General features: G+C 51.7%; 1 protein-coding gene across 1 annotated transcript in view; it reads right to left on the bottom strand.

The window, feature by feature from the left end:
• Positions 1 to 17,067, bottom strand: part of LOC119966629 (titin-like) — a 159,083-nt gene that overhangs the window by 16,686 nt on the left and 125,330 nt on the right. Inside the window, exon 18 of the mRNA XM_038798643.1 lies at positions 10,846 to 10,957. Within this exon, the coding sequence (XP_038654571.1) occupies positions 10,932 to 10,957 (26 nt within the window). The 3' untranslated portion in view covers positions 10,846 to 10,931. The remainder of the gene's footprint in view (positions 1 to 10,845; positions 10,958 to 17,067) is intronic.

Raw genomic sequence — 17,067 nt, forward strand, 5'->3', positions numbered from 1 at the left:
AGCTGCGGAACACCAAAGGGGAAAAGACGTTAGTGAGAGTTGTGTACAGACCACCAAACAGTAGTTGTGAGGTTGTGGATGACATCAAACAGGAAATTAGAGATGCCTGCAGTGCAGCAGTAATTATGGGTGACTTCAATCTGCATTTTGAATGGGCGAAACAAATTGGTAGCAATGCGATGGAAAAGGAAAATGTATGTGAGGTGGTTACCTACAGGTTGGGAATGGTTACCTACAGGGTGGGAATAATTACCTACAGGTTGGGAATGGTTACCTACAGGGTGGGAATAATTACCTACAGGGTGGGAATAATTACCTACAGGGTGGGAATGGTTACCTACAGGGTGGGAATAATTACCTACAGGGTGGGAATAATTACCTACAGGGTGGGAATAATTACCTACAGGGTGGGAATAATTACCTACAGGGTGGGAATGGTTACCTACAGGGTGTGAATGATTGTCTTTGTGAGGGAGCATTGTAATAGCACACATAGGGCCCACAGGGTGGGAATGGTTATTCCCCCTGTGGTCCTTGCGGAGTATGAGCTACCTCGCTATGGGCAGGGAACCTCTATTCACCTTTGTATGGAAGGTTGGCCAGTAAGGCACTGACCAGAACAGGAGCCTGGCAGGGATCTATTGGGCAGTGTATATATCGTGTTGTAAATAAAACTATGTTTCTTTATTTTACTTAGTGTGGAGTCCTTGTTCCCTTATTAAACTTCTCATACTTATATCCAATCGATTCACAAACTCCAAACCAATGAAGAAAGTTTAATAGTCCCGCTAACCACCCAAGTATTTTAGAACCAAGTGCTTTCCAATCACCTCCCTTCATGCTTGTGTGCTTTTGAAGTGGTTAGTTGGAAAATGACAGCACTTAACTCTCTTTGAAGTGGTCGATGTTTATAAACATTGTGGTTCCAGCACTCTATAGAGTTACTGAACCAGAAAGGAAGATGAATAAAGCAAGGCTGACAGCTGTGTGTGTGTGGAAACTGTCAATCACAGCCTGGTTGGGGAAATTAATGAATGGCTTGCAGCTCAAGGATTTGAGGGTTTCAAACACAGCTGCCTGGTTTCTCTTTCCAGGGATTGACACATGGTTTTTTTTTAAATAAATTTAGAGTACCCAATTCATTTTTCCAATTAAAGGATAATTTAGCTTGGCCAATCCACCTGCCTACACATCTTTGGGATGTGGGGGGTGAGTCCCACGCAGACAGGGGGAGAGTGTGCAAATTCCACACGGAGAGTGACCCAGAGCCGGGATCGAACCTGGGACCTTGGCACCGTGACGCAGCAGTGCTAACCACTGCGCCACTGTGCTGCCCCACATGGCGTTTACTGCAAGCAGGTGCATGCCCAGGTGAGTGTTACAACAGTACTTTTTTCACTGCCTCTGTCTGGATTTCTCTCTAGATTCCAGACAGGTCTCTCTTTTCTGGGGGGTCTGAGGGAGGCCCCTTTGTTTAGGGGGTCTGTGGGGGGGGGGGGGGCTAAATGTAGGAGTTTCCTGGGGGTGTCCTCTTTACGTGGGGAATCTGTGGAAGGGCCTCTTTATTTAGGGGGTCTTGGGTGGTCTCTTTAAGTAGGACGTCTCTTGGAGGTTTCTTGGGGGTCTTCCCCGTTAGAGGGACTCTGTGGTGGGGGCGGGTAGGATCACCCCCATACTCAGGGGAAGGGGGCACCCAGATAATCCAGAGGCTGAATTGCAATGCAGAGGGTAGTGGCCAGCCACACAAAATGATGGCTCGATAGCGGGAACCCCTCGCAATCCTCGCCATGCATAATTTTGCTTACTTACTGAACTGCTTGTTGCAAATCAACTGCGGTAGGATAGGCTGGATTCTCCATCAGCGGGATCCTCTGCGTTTCTGGTCACGGACTCACGTTGGAGAGAGAATCAGCCCTCAAGGTGGCCTTCTGGAGAGAATCAGCTGGATCTTTTTGGAGAGAGTTCGTTGGATTTCTTCACTGGGCTTCCAGAATCAAAACTGAAACCAAACTCAACCCTTGGGACTCTAAAAAACATATCAATGGGATCAGATCCAATCATCACCTATTACCAAGCAGAGCTCAACCATTTGGGCCAATTCACTGGACACCAGTCAATCAATTAAACTGAGTCCTCACTGATGCTGGCCAGTCTGCAATCAGCAGTTTAAAACTGCACAGCCTCCAGATTCTTCTGTTTGAATTCTGTTTAAGATGCAGGCTGCTTGCTTTAAAGTCTCTGGTCCATTAATTATCCATGGCTCAAAAATGTAACGGCAAAAATGAAAGAAGTGGGATAAAAGGGAATAAACAGGAAGGACCCTTATAATACCCGGAGTCTTCGAGGGTCACCCCAGGCTGATGGTTGGTTTGTGGGGGACAAGGGCTAGCTGCTGAGGTCAAGGTGGGTGAAGGCCCTAAACCGAGGTGGAGACCCGTTACATGCTCCCATCCGGACGGACTGCCATTGAGCGACGCATTGCGCTGCTAAAGATATAGTTCCACTGACTGGATCGCTCTGTCGGAGCTCTTCAATACATCCCCACGAGGGTGTACTGCATCATTGTGGAATGCTGTGCCCTCCATAACCCGGCACAGCAGAGGAGAAAAATGTGACTTTTTATGAGGAGGCGGAGGTCCAAGGTGGAGGATGAGCCGAAGGAGGTTCCGGAGGATGGAAGACAAATTTCACCATCTGCCAAGGCGGGATTCGAACCTGAGTCCCCAGAGTATGACTCTGGCCTCTGGATTACATGTCCAGCGACAATACCACCACGCTACTGCCTCCCCTGTAAGTGAGGATGGCACTGTTGAGGGAACAGTGAATAAAGCAGATAGTATCTTTGAGAATTGAGTGCAAGAGTAAGGAAGTCATGTTGAACTTGTATGAGACACGAGTTCGGCCTCATCTGGTGTATTGTGTCCAGTTCAGGGCACCGTACTTGAGGAAGGACATGAAAGCATTGGAGAGAGTACAGAGGAGATTCACAAGAATGATTCCAATGGTAAAGAACTGCACCTGAGGATAGATCGGAGAATTTGGAATTGTTTTCCTTGGACAGGAGGTGGAATAAACACCTGATAAAGGTTTTCTGGATCCAGAGGGGTATGCATAGAGTAAATATTGAGTCTCCGCTCATGAGGACATCAAGAACTGGAGGACACAGATTCCAACATAATCATGATTCGTGAAATGTTGAATGAGCATTTGTGATAGATGATCCAATATGTGGGAAGAATTTTGGAAGTGGCCCAAGTTGAGTCCCAGGTGTTGCCATGGCGAGGCTGGGCCTGGTATCGTATGAAGTGAAAGTGCAGGACAAGATTTTGAGGAGCACTCAGGTCATTTACATGGACGGAAGTCGATGCAAGAACCAGTGTTACAGCCAGTTCCAATTGTGCCAGCCACCCGTATTACCACTGGCCAAAGGAGTGAAGTGGCTGACCAGCCTACAGCAGGCCAAAGACTTGGTCCCAATGAAGCTGATGAAACAGTGGAAAGTGATGTGCTTGTACCAAGAGAAAGTGATAGTGAAGCAAGTCCAACCGAAACTCCCTCTCCAGATGAACGACAGCCAGGTGAGCTATGTCACACTCAGAGAAAGCAGAAGTCCCTTGACAGAGTGAGGTGAGGAGAGAGGCTCCTCACATCACAGGACAGGTGCCAGTCACTGATGGGGACAGGGTGCAGTGTGGCCTCCATCATATCGACGAGGCGGGGAGGTGTGGTGGCGGTGTGGACTATACCTCAGGGTGACCTTTAACCCGGTGACATTGGATGGTCACAGAAAACCTCATTTTGCTGACATTCTCTGTCTCTTCCCGCTCCACCCGCAGAGACATGGGCCAGCTCTGCTCGCTATCTACCTGTACGATGTATGGTGGCGAAAGCATCAGGATCGGCCCAAGGAGGAACCTGCACAACAGAAGCCTTCCTCAGAAGAGCAGGAGCCAGCCGGTGAGGATTGGGTGCCAGCTGAGGTCCAACAGGCTGTGGAGGCGGTGAGAAGGAGGTGGCGGGCGCATCAGGTCAGGTTTACCGCCTGTCTTTTGAGGAGCTGCCGGACCACGTGTGCCAAAGCCAATTTTGGCTCACCATAGAGTCAGTGCACTGCCTACGCTAGATGGTAGCGCACTTGGCTTTGCAGGGGTATGGATGAGGATACCCGCTCCCAGTGGCCGTCAAGGTGGTGGTCACCCTAAACCCAGGAGCCTGATCACTAACATTACCCACCGCGGTGATAGTCTCTGTGATGGTCGATGGTGTTGGTGAAAGCAGTGTTGAAATGTTGGTGTCTTCCCTGGAGTAGTGCTCCAAGGGGTGCTGAGGATCTGGAGAGGGAGCAGCGACTCTGGACGGCCCGACCTTATCAGATCCTGCAAGACAAAAGACATGGGGAAAGTTGGTCTCTGGGAGAGGGGTGACTCACTTGATATTGGGACACCGGTGTTGCAATGGGCTACCACTTATTTGGCACATTTGACCTCCAGGACATAGAGAGACACTGGGAGGTGGGTTGTATGGGGGGGGGGGGGGGGGGGGGGGGGATGTCTGTAGCTAACATGTGTGTGCAAGGCTCCTGGCCAAAGAGGACAATACAGGTGTTGGGGTTTGGTGGAGGGTGGGTTTTAAAGGAGATTCAGGAAGGTGGGGTGTTGTTGACCTCGAGGGGATTGGGGAATGATGTGAGGAGAGAGGGGCGGGAGTGATGACGGGGCACAGAGGTGGTGACTCTCCCAAGCTGCTCAAAAGAGGTTGTTTCTCTTCCTCCTGCATTGCATGCTGGTCCTCCTGGTGGGGCTGGCAGCCTCTGCCTTCTCATCCCAGGCGCTGTTGAGAAGGACGGGCTTGAGTCTCTGCCCCACCCTGGGGAAGAGGGTGTCCCTCCTTTCCTCAATGGCATTCAGCAAATGGTCAATCTCGGACTCAGGAAGAAAGCCTTCGCACATCCACCTTCTTGGCTGGAGTGACAGTTTGTGGTCAGTAACTTCATTTGAAGCCTACTTGTGACAATAAGCGATTTTCATTTCAAGTGCCTGCAAAGGTATAGGTGAAAGTGCTGATTATTAGCAGCACCAAATCAAAACTTGAAACAGTCACTGTGCATGTAATGAAAAATATATAAATATGTCCCACAATTTGACAACCAGCGAGCTTGTTTGTTGAGCTATCTCCCCCGGCATATGCCTGAATAAATCAACACATACAAAGAAGAAAGGAGAAGGAGGAAATGTCTGTAACCCTGCTCTGAGACCCCTGTAAATCAGACTTTCTGGAAGAAAATGTAGGACTTGCCCATGCTCGTGCAAGTACAGTTTTAATAGCTTTATAAGTGATGTGCCATCAATTGTACGAGAGACGAGTTGCTTTACAAAAGTTAGGCTTTAATAAACTAGAACTTAGCCCTGCGGTCGTCTACAATAAAATGGACGACCGCCGGACGTTTGACTATTTATACCTCGGCAAGGAGGCGTGGTTAACTCAGCCTCTCGACCAATCGGTCGAGAGGCACATGACTGACCAGGGCCAATGGTAAGCCGGTGTTCTGCCCCAATGGCAGACAGGTATGCAAATCATATCACCACAATAAGCCTTCGTTACTTTCAAATAACCGCTTTGGCAATGAAAAACGACTTTCACAGGTCTCATTCTTTCAGTTTTTAACCATTGTAAATTTGAAATAAAATATTTCTCTCGATGCTCTTTTAGGCCCCTCGTTATCTGGTTTTCTGTTTGTGATTATGCATGAAATTATGTATTCTAATTCTAGTCCAGAACCTGCACACAATGGCAATTATTTTTAGCCTTATTTGAAGACCCTAGATAATCCTTGGAAGGTATTGCGCAATAATTACTTTCCATGCACAGCAGGTCCCACCCAGTTCATAAGCTCATAGAAGCCAATGATCAAGTGTGAGTGCAGTGACTGACGGACACCATTTCATTGCTTCTGATCGGCTCATATCGGACGAGGAATGTGAAATACCAATGTGGTGGTATGACTAGGAACGCTGCCATTGGTGCAGAGCACCGGTTCCCCATTGGCTCTGGCTGGTCATGTGCCTCTCAGCTGATTGGCTGAGACTAGTCATGGGACTGCTCACCAATTGGTCGAGAGGCAAGTAGACCCCGCCTCCAGGGCAGGGTATAAGTACCCAGAGGTCCCGGCGGTCGGCCTTTCACTGCAGTCGACCACCGGGCTAACATCTAGCTGATTAAAGCCTAAGTTTGGACCTTCATCGTGTCTCGCGTCCAATTGATGGTACATCAATTTAATCAGCTAGAATTTGGAAATGGAGCTACGCATCAAGCCTGACTGCCTCCGTACCTGCCGCACGCTTCGAACGCGCCTGCAATCTTTAAACATTGGTTGGCGTGTTTCGACAGTTACCTGACGACTGCAGCCAGCCAGCCCACCAAGGAGCAGAAACACCACATCCTCCACTCGTGCATGGGCACAGCGGTATACTCAATGATTGAGGACGAACAGGACTATGACGTGGCTATGGATCTCCTGAGAGGACACTTTCTCCGGCCGGTCAACAAAGTATATGCACGGCATCTCCTGGCTACTACACAACAGTTCCCTGGTGAGTCCCTCGACGAGTTTTACCGGGCTCTCGCGGCTCTGGGGAGAAATTGCGCCTGTCCCCAAATTTCTGTGACAGAGCACATGGAACTTTTAGTCAGAGACGCTTACATAGAACATAGAACAGTACAGCACAGAACAGGCCCTTCGGCCCTCAATGTTGTGCCGAGCAATGATCACCCCACTCAAACCCACGTATCACCCTATACCCGTAACCCAACAACCCCCCCCCTTAACCTTACTTTTTAGGACACTACGGGCAATTTATCATGGCCAATCCACCTAACCCGCACATCTTTGGACTGTGGGAGGAAACCGGAGTACCCGGAGGAAACCCACGCACACACGGGGAGGATGTGCAGACTCCGCACAGACAGTGACCCAGCCGGGAATCGAACCTGGGACCCTGGAGCTGTGAAGCATTTATGCTAACCACCATGCTACCGTGCTGCCCCTAAATGTTGCCGGCATGCAATCCTCCTCTATCCGCCGGCGATTACTGGAAAAGGACGTCTTCAGCCTAGCTGAGGGCTGGACCCTCGCAACCTCCCTGGAGGTCGGCGACCTAAACGCCCACGCATACGCCCCCGGCCGCGCGGCAACCCCTTGGGCTTCATGGCACGCACCCTCCCCATCCTCCGCTGACCCCGACCCCCCTCAGGCCTGCGATGCGGGACGCCCCGACAAGCTTGCGGGGCCCTGCTGTTATTTTTGCGGCCTAGCTAAACACCCCCGCCCGCACTGCCCGGCCCGCTCCGCTCTGTGCAAGGGCTGCGGGAAGAAGGGCCATTATGCTGCGGTCTGCCAGACCAAGTTGGTCGCTGCTGTCCCGCACAGCGACCGCGGATCACCCCCCCCCCCCCCCCCCCCCCCCCCCCCCCCCCCCGGGCCCCCCCAGGGCCCAGCGCGGCACACAGGCCTCTCCACCCCGCCACCCGGCCCCCGCATCCGGCCCACGGGCCGCCCTGCCCCCGCTCCAGGCTGCCCCGATTGGCCCGCAGACACTGCTGACCCTGCCCCTGACCGCCACGAGGGTCCCGCGGGCGCCGCCTTATTTGGCCCCAGACGCCGCCTGTGGGTCCCGGGTGCCACCATTCTGGGGCCCCGCCTCCACGTGCGGGTCCTGGGCACGCCATCTTGTGCCCTGGACGCCGCCTGTGGGTCCCGGGCACCACCATCTTGGGGCCCCGCCTCCACGTGCGGGTCCTGGGCGCCGCCATCTTGGGGCCCCGATTCCACGTGCGAGTCCTGGGCGCCGCCATTTTGAGCCAACACAGAAGGCCCTGCCAGCGACTACTTTGCCAGCGATGATAACCAGGATCTCTCGCCACAACTTGCTTCAATCACCCTCGACCAGTCGCGACCACGCACGCTCGCCAAGGCGACGACGCAGATCCAGCTCAACGGGCACGAGACGAGTTGCCTGCTGGACTCCGGGAGCACAGAGAGTTTCGTCCACCCCGACACGGTAAGACACTGCGTGCTTCCCGTCCATCCAGTCAAACATAAGATTGAGCTAGCCTCAGGTTCGCACTCCGTCCAGATCACCGGGTGCTGCATAGCGGACCTCACGGTCCAGGGGAGGGTTCTCAAGAACTACAAACTCCTCATCCTCCCCGTCTCTGCGTACCGGCACTCTTAGGAATGGATTTCCAGTGCAACCTGCAGAGCTTGACCTTCCAATTCGGCTTGACCTTCCTATTCCCCCACTTACTGTCTCCAGTCTCGCGTCCCAAAAAGTGGACCCCCCTTCCTTGTTTGCGAATCTCACCCCAGATTGTAAACCCGTCGCCACTAGGAGCAGACGATACAGTGCCCAGGACCAGACCTTCATCAGGTCCGAGGTCCAGAGGCTAATACAGGAAGGAGTCATCGAGGCCAGCAACAGTCCCTGGCGAGCCCAAGTGCTGGTAGTTCGGACTGGGGAGAAAAACCGGATGGTCATCGACTACAGTCAGACCATCAACAGGTTTACACAGCTGGACGCATATCCTCTCCCCCGTATTTCCGACCTGGTTAACAAGATCGCGAAATACAAAGTTTTTTCCACGGTGGACCTTAAGTCTGCCTATCACCAGCTCCCCATCTGCGCGAGTGACCGCAAGAGCTGGTTTAGCTCACTGGGCTAAATCGCTGGCTTTTAAAGCAGACCAAGCAGGCCAGCAGCACGGTTCAATTCCCGTACCAGCCTCCCCGGACAGGCGCCGGAATGTGGCGACTAGGCGCTTTTCACAGTAACTTCATTTGAAGCCTACTCGTGACAATAAGCGATTTTCATTTTCAAGTACACCGCGTTTGAGGCAGATGGGCGCCTCTATTACTTCCTAAGGGTTCCATTCGGTGTCACAAATGGGGTCTCGGTCTTCCAATGGGAGATGGACCGAATGGTCGACAAATACGGTTTACGGGCTACCTTCCCGTATCTCGATAACGTCACCATCTGCGGCCATGACCAGCAGGACCACAACACCAACCTTCAAAAATTCCTCCAAACCGCAAAACTCCTTAATTTAACCTACAATAAGGATAAGTGCGTGTTTAGCACCGACCGTCTAGCCATCCTTGGCTACGTAGTGTGTAATGGAGTGATAGGCCCCGATCCCGAACGCATGCGCCCCCTAATGGAGCTCCCCATTCCCAACACTCTCAAATCCCTCAAACGCTGCCTGGGCTTCTTCTCCTATTACGCCTAGTGGGTCCCCAACTACGCCGACAAAGCCCATCCCCTCATCCAGTCCACCTCCTTTCCCCTGTCGATGGACGCCCTCCAGCCCTTTAGCCACATCAAAGCGGATATCGCAAAGGCCACGATGCATGCTATCGATGAGTCCCTCCCATTCCAGGTCGAGAGCGACGCGTCTGAAGTTGCTCTGGCAGCCACCCTGAACCAAGCAGGCAGACCCGTGGCTTTCTTCTCCCGGACCCTCTACGCTTCCGAACTCCGCCATTCCTCGGTGGAAAAGGAGGCACAGGTCATAGTTGAAGCCGGCAGGAGGTTCACCCTCCTCACAGACCAACGGTCAGTAGCTTTCATGTTTGACAATGCACAGAGGGGAAAGATCAAGAACGCCAAGATTGTGCGGTGGCGGATCGAGTTGTCCATGTACAACTACGATATCTTGTATCGTCCTGGGAAGCTCAACGAGCCTCCTGATGCCCTGTCCCACGGTACCTGCGCCAGCGCACAGATCGACTGCCTTCGCGCCCTCCACGCGGACCTCTGCCATCCAGGGGTCACCCGTTTCTACCATTTCATCAAGACCCGCAACCTGCCTTACTCCATTGAGGAAGTCAGGGCTGTCACCAGGGACTGCCACATCTGCGCAGAGAGCAAACCGCACTTCTACCGCCCCGACTAAGTGCATTTAATCAAGGCGTCCCGCCCCTTCGAACATCTCAGTATAGACTTCAAGGGTCCCCTCCCCTCCAACATCCGCAACACAGTACTCCCGCTTCCCTTTTGCCATCCCCTGCCCCGACATGACCATGACAACCGTCATCAAGGCCCTCCTGTCCATTTTCTCCCTGTTTGGTTACCCCACGTACATCCACAGCGACCGGGGGTCCTCCTTTATGAGTGACGAACTGCGTCAATTCCTGCTCAGCAGGGACATCGCCTCTAGCAGGACGACCAGTTATAACCCTCGTGGTAACGGGCAGGTCGAGCGGGAGAATGGCACCATCTGGAAGACCATCCTACTGGCCCTCTGGTCCAGAGATCTCCCGGTTTCCCGATGGCAAGAGGTTATCCCCAACGCCCTCCAGTCAATCCGGTCTCCTCTGTACCACCACAAACAAATACCTCATGAACGTCTTCTTGTTTTCCCTAGGAAGTCGTCCTCAGGATCCCCTCTCCCGACCTGGCTGGCCACCCCCGGGCCCATCTTGCTCCGGAAGCATGTGCGGGTGCACAAGTCCGACCGTTGGTTGAACGAGTCCAGTTACTCCACGCCAACCCACAGTATGCGTATGTGGAGTACCCCGACGGTCGGCAGGATACGGTCTCGCTTCGGGACCTGGCACCTGCCGGCGTCCAGGGCGGGGTATAAGTACCCAGAGGTCCTGGCGGTCGGCCTTTCACTGCAGTCGACCACCAGGCTAACATCTAGCTGATTAAAGCCTAAGTTTGGACCTTCATCGTGTCTCGCGTCCAATTGATGGTACATCAACCAACATTGTGGATACAAAGCTTTCATCGATTAGCACTCCTAATGTTTTAAAATAGGAGATCATTTTTATCTCAAACCAGAACATACCTGGAAAGTCACAACTTGTGTCCTATACATCAGAATTATTGTCCGAATGATTGTTCCGTAAGCATTGGTCCGTGATCTGGGTCTCGTCAGAATGGCAAGTCTCCAGGCATTGCTGTCAAAAAGCAGAAACAATTGTGACATTGAACATTGAAAATTGAACATTAATATTATTAAATTCCTGAATGTTTTCCTTCATCAAATCTCCTCGCCCCCTTGTCTCTTAAATCTGTTCACATCATGTTAGTGTTCATGACAAACTATTTCACCCAAATAACTATTGTGCACAGGCCCACTCCCCCGCCCCATCTCCGTCACCCCGTAACCTGAGCTAACCTGTACATGTTTGCACAGCAGGCTGCAATTTTAGCATGGCCAATCCACCTAACCTGCACATTTTTGGACTGTCGAGGAAACGGGAGCAGCCGGCGGGAACCCACGCAGACACAAGAAGAATGTGCAAACTCCACACAGACAGTGACCCAAGGCCGGAATTGAACCTGTGTCCCTGGTGCTGTGGGGCAGCAATGCAAGCCACTTATGCTACCGTGCCACCCCTATTGTTACCTCTGGAGTGCCCCAAGATCCTAACTTTGCCCCTCCTATTTTTCTGCATGCTGCTCCTCAGAAACATCATCTGCAAACACATCATGTGCATTGTTAATAAACAGCTCTATCTCACTGTAGTAGCGAGACCACTTTAAGGGGCAAGCTATTGGGGGTCATGTGACCCATTTGTCCACTGGGACGCTAGCGAGTAAATTCCTGTGACTGAAAGCAGGGGCTTTTAACCTCTGACTGGATCTTGGAGTTAATGATGATGACCTGCACCACAATAGGTCTTGTGGTAAGCAAATAGATCTTGGTTGGTTGCTAACTGGTGGTCACCAATAGTCTCCATTGACGATAAAAACAGTAGGACTCGATTGCAGAGGCAAGGAGCAGAAGGCATACGGTTGGAACAATAATTGATCTGAGAAATCAGAAAATGACTGATCACCGTGCCATTCAGCACCATTGAGGAGGACTGGATGTGCTTACAATATGTTTTGAAAGGCATAGACATAGAATTTACAGTGCAGGAGGCCATTTGGCCCATCGAGTCCGTACCGGAAAGATCAACCCACCTAAGCCCACACCTCCACCTTATCCCCACAACCCAGTAACCCCACCTAACATGTTTGAACACTATGGGCAATTTAGCACGGCCAATCCACCTAACCTGCACATCTTTGGACTGTGGGAGGAAACCGGAGCACCCGGAGGAAACCCCCGCAGACACGGGGAGAACGTGCAGACTCCGCACAGACAGTGACCCAAGCCGGGAATCGAACCTGGGACCCTGGAGCTGTGAAGCAACTGTGCTAACCACTGTGCTGCCATGCTGCCCAGCTAATGGAATGGAGAGGGAGGACAGGAAGAGAATCATAGTGCTGACAGCATGTGGCACCCAAACTTACAGCGTGATCAGAAACTTAACTTATCTCCCAGTTCTTGGGGATGATGAACTTCCGGGAAGTTCATCCCGAATCTTGCCTCACACACCATGGCCCTCAGAGACGTGATTCGCAAAACCACAGATTTCCGATGGCTCCCTGCTCACGAGCGTGAATGGCAGGAGCTGAAGGCCAAGCTTTCCACGGCCCCAGTGTTGGCCTTTTTCGACCCAACTAAAGAGACCAAAATCTCTACTGATGCCAGTCAGTCGGGGATTGGTGCCGTGCTCCTGCAACGAGACGAGGCCTCGTCATGGGCCCCCGTTGTGTATGCGTCGTGGGCGATGACTCCCACAGAGCAGCTCTATGCGCAAATTGAGAAAGAGTGTCTCGGCCTTCTCACCGGAGTTCTGAAGTTCCACGACTACGTCTATGGGCTTCCGCAGTTCACGGTTGAAACAGACCACCGCCCGCTTGTAAATATTATCAAAAAGGACCTGAATGATATGACACCTCGCCTCCAGCGTATCTTACTCAAACTGCGCAGGTACGACTTTCAACTGGTCTATACCCCTGGCAAGGATCTTGCCGATGCCCTCTCAAGGTCAATCACAACTCCATGTGATCATGACGGCTTCATTTGCCAAATAGACGCTCATGTCCAGCTTGCAGCCTCCCATTTGCCAGCTACGGATGCACGACTGATGCAAATTTGCCACGTGACAGCGGCTGATCCACTTCTGCAGCGGGTGATGCGTCTAATGTCGGACGGGTGGCTCAAGGGCCAATGCCCGCAATTTTACAACGTCCGCGATGACCTGCCGGTTATCGATGGGGTGCTCCTGAAATTGGATCACATCGCCGTCCCACAAAGCATGCGCCAGCTAATGTTGGAGCAACTCCATGAAGGGCACTTAGGGATCGAGAAATGCTGCCACAGAGCCAGAGAAGCCATCTACTGGCCGGGCATCAATGATGACATCGTCAATGTGGTGCTCAACTGCTCTACCTGCCAGCGTTTCCAGCCCACCCAACCACGGGAGACCCTGATGCCCCATGAGCTCGTCACATCGCCTTGGACCAAAGTGGGCATCGACTTGTTCTATGCATTGGGCAGGGACTACGTAATCATCATCGACTACTTCTCCAGTTACCCAGAGGTCATCAGGCTGCACGATCTCACATCCTCGGCTGTGATCAGGGCTGTAAGGAGACATTTGTCCAACATGGCATTCCGCTGACGGTCATGTCAGACAATGGCCCGTTTCACGAGCCAGGAATGGGCCGGCTTCGCCCGACACTACAACTTCGAGAACGTTACGTCCAGTCCCCTATACCCCCAATCCAATGGGAAGGCGGAAAAGGGGGTCCACATCGTAAAGCGGCTCCTCAGCAAGGCCGCCGACGCCGGCTCAGATTTCCATCTGGCTCTGCTAGCCTATCGCTCCTCCCCGTCTCCACCGGCTTGTCGCCTGCTCAGCTGCTAATGAACCGCACCCTCAGAACGACGATGCCATCAATTCTCACTCCCAACCTCGACCATGTCCCCGTGCCCCACCGCATGCACATGCCTCAACTGCAGCAGCAAACGTCCAACGACTCACGAGCTGCTGACCTTCCCGACATCCATCCACGCGACAAGGTTAGCATCCACCTCCCGGATGGTGGCTGGTCTGCACCTGCTGTCGTTCTAAGGCAGGTGGCCCCCCGCTCCTTCCTGGTCCGCTTACCGGATGGATCCATTTGGCGCCGCAACAGGCGTGCTCTTCGCCTGGTCCCAGGGTCGTCACGGGATCCTCCGACCAGCTCTCCTGCTGATCCCGCCGTGGACTGTGTGGCCCTTCCGGTCACTCTGCCTGCCCCTGACAGTGCTGCAGCCCTCACGGCTCCTGAGGCGCAAGCCATTGCCCCACCCTTACGGCCGTCAACCAGAGTTCATCGCCCACCTCAGAGACTGAACTTATGAACTCTGCACATGTGGACTTTTTGAAATGTTCTTTTTCCCATATTCTGTGTTGTTGCATTCGTTATCCAGTGATTTGTAAATAGATTCGTTGGTTGTTCCAGTTCATGGTAGTCATCTGCACCAGGCACCTTCCTCTGTAAATAGTCTTGTTCCCTGTATATAGCTTTGTACATATGTCTTCGCACCTCACATGTAGCAAGGTACATTCTCCACACACCCACACTATTTATTAGCACATGCCTAGATCAAAAAATTTTTTATAAAAGGAGGGATGTCATAATATACACCAGTATATCATGGTGCAGACACACACTGATGGACACACACAGGGACCAATCAACATGTACAAACACCGCAGCCAATCACCAGTTAGAATACACACACTATAAAGGCAGAGGGCACCACGGTTCCCGCTCATTCTGGGTGTTGCCTCTGAGTGTAACAGGAACTCATCCAGCCCAGCACAGACTCACAACACGTGCTGAGAGAATCAACTGGTTCGGACAAGGCTTAGGTCTCTAGTTTAAGTTAGCATCATTTAGACCCACAGTCATCGTGTGTTAGTTAGTTAGAAGCTAGAAGCTAGAACAGTACAGCACAGAACAGGCCCTTCAGCCCTCGATGTTGTGCCGAGCAATGATTACCCTACTCAAACCCACGTGTCCACCCTATACCCGTAACCCAACAACCTCCCCCCCGCTAACCTTACTTTTTAGGACACTACGGGCAATTTAGCATGGCCAATCCACCTAACCCGCACATCTTTGGACTGTGGGAGGAAACCGGAGCACCCGGAGGAAACCCACGCACACACGGGGAGGACGTGCAGACTCCGCACAGACAGTGACCCAGCCGGGAACCGAACCTGGGACCCTGGAGCTGTGAAGCATTTATGCTAACCACCATGCTACCGTGCTGCCCTCAATTAGAGGGTTAGAAGTAGTTAATAAAATTGAGTTGAACCTTCATCAGTGTTGGAAGTGTCTGTTCATCTCTCAAGCCTACACAAGCCAACACATCATATATGACTGTATAAGACTTCACAATTCCATTTATATTAGCTGCCAGTCTTTTCTCGTGCTCCCTCTTTGATTCTCTTATTTAGTTTTTCACTTCTCCTCTGAAGCTTCTTATTCAGCCAAGTTCTGACCTGCCACATGTCTAAAGCATACTTTTTCTGCTTTATCCTAATGTCTACCTCCTTTGTAATCCAACAAGCTCTGGATTTCTTTACCCCACCTTTCCCTTTTGAGGAAATATTGCTTGGCAGTGCCTGAACCATCTCTTCTTTCCAAGTAGCCCATTGTTCAGCTGTTTTCCAACCAACCTTTGGTTCCAATTTATTCAACCCAGGTTTGTTCCTATCCCATTGAAGCTGGCTTCCCTCCAGTTAATTATTCTGACTCAGGATTGTGCATGGTCCTTGTATTATCCCTTCAAGGCAGCAAGTGTCTGGAGGATCATTTGGCCCAATCGCCCAATTGGGAGGGGATATGTGAATCCTGGGGCTGACTGCGGGAATTCTCTGCAGAATCAACCCTGAAGCTTCAATAAGGTCACCGTGAAAAGCCCCTCGTCGCCACATTCCGGCACCTGTTCGGGGAGGTCGGTACGGGAATTCAACCCGTGCTGCTGCCTTGTTCTGCATTACAAGCCAGCTATTTAGTCCACTGTGCTAAACCAACCCCCTGTCATGTATCCCGATATGGAGCTAGAGCTGTTTTGTCATATAGGATGGGTAATGGGTCAGAGACCCATTGGTTTTGTTTCAAGGACCCTTACTGATGAGGAGAAAGGGTATTCACAAATTGAGGAGGAAGGCCTAGGTGTCATTTTGGGTATGAAAAATGTCATCAATACATCTACGGGAGGCATTCCACTGGCATCACCCATCATAAGCCACTGCTAGGGCTTTCCAAAGAAGATAAATCAATTCCCCGATTGTGCCTGTGAGAATACAAAGGGGGGCTTTGCTGTTGGCTACTTATGAACACCAACCCAGGGCACACATCGCCAATGTTGATACCTGAAGTCACCTTCCGTTACCACAAAGCACAGCACCTCCGCCACCTTAATGCCTCAGGAGATTGTAATGGCCCTAAAATTCCTTGATACGTTGAGATACAGTACTGGACTCAAAGAGTCCTGATATTGTCAAAAGTTAAAAACACATGATCCTACATGGTTGGCAGAATGACAAAACCTCTGAACAGGTGAAGCCTTATCAAACAAGAAAAGATGAACTTAGTTGCGAGGATGGTGCCATCCGATGGCAAGCGAGGGTGGTCACTCCGATGCCCAGAAGAAAACTACAATTTGAAGAATTGCATGGTGCTCATCTGGGCATGTTGCAACTGAAGATGTGACCTTGAAGTAGTGGCCCAGCATCGACCCAGATATTGGAGGAATGGTAAAACAGTGAGACCAAAGAAAAGAACAAGGAACAAAGAAAAATGACATAACAGGAACAGGCCCTTCAGCCCTCCAAGCCTGCGCGTCCAGATCCTCTATCTAAAACTGTCGCCTATTTTCTAAGGATCTGTATCCCTCTGCTCATTCATGTATCTGTCTAGATACATCTTAAATGACACTATCGTGCCCGCCTCTATCACCTCCGCCAGCAATGCGTTCCAGGCATCCACCACCCTCTGCGTAAAGAACTTTCCACGCATATCTCCCTTAAACTATTCCCCTCTCACCTTGAACTCGTGACCCCTAGTAATTGAGTCCCCCACTCTGGGGGGGAAAAAGCTTCTTGCTATCCACCCTGACTATACCTCTCATGATTTTGTGGACCTCAATGAGGTCCCCCCTCAACTTCCG

Source organism: Scyliorhinus canicula, chromosome 5 (assembly GCF_902713615.1).
Source record: "Scyliorhinus canicula chromosome 5, sScyCan1.1, whole genome shotgun sequence".
Taxonomy (NCBI): Eukaryota; Metazoa; Chordata; class Chondrichthyes; order Carcharhiniformes; family Scyliorhinidae; genus Scyliorhinus; species Scyliorhinus canicula.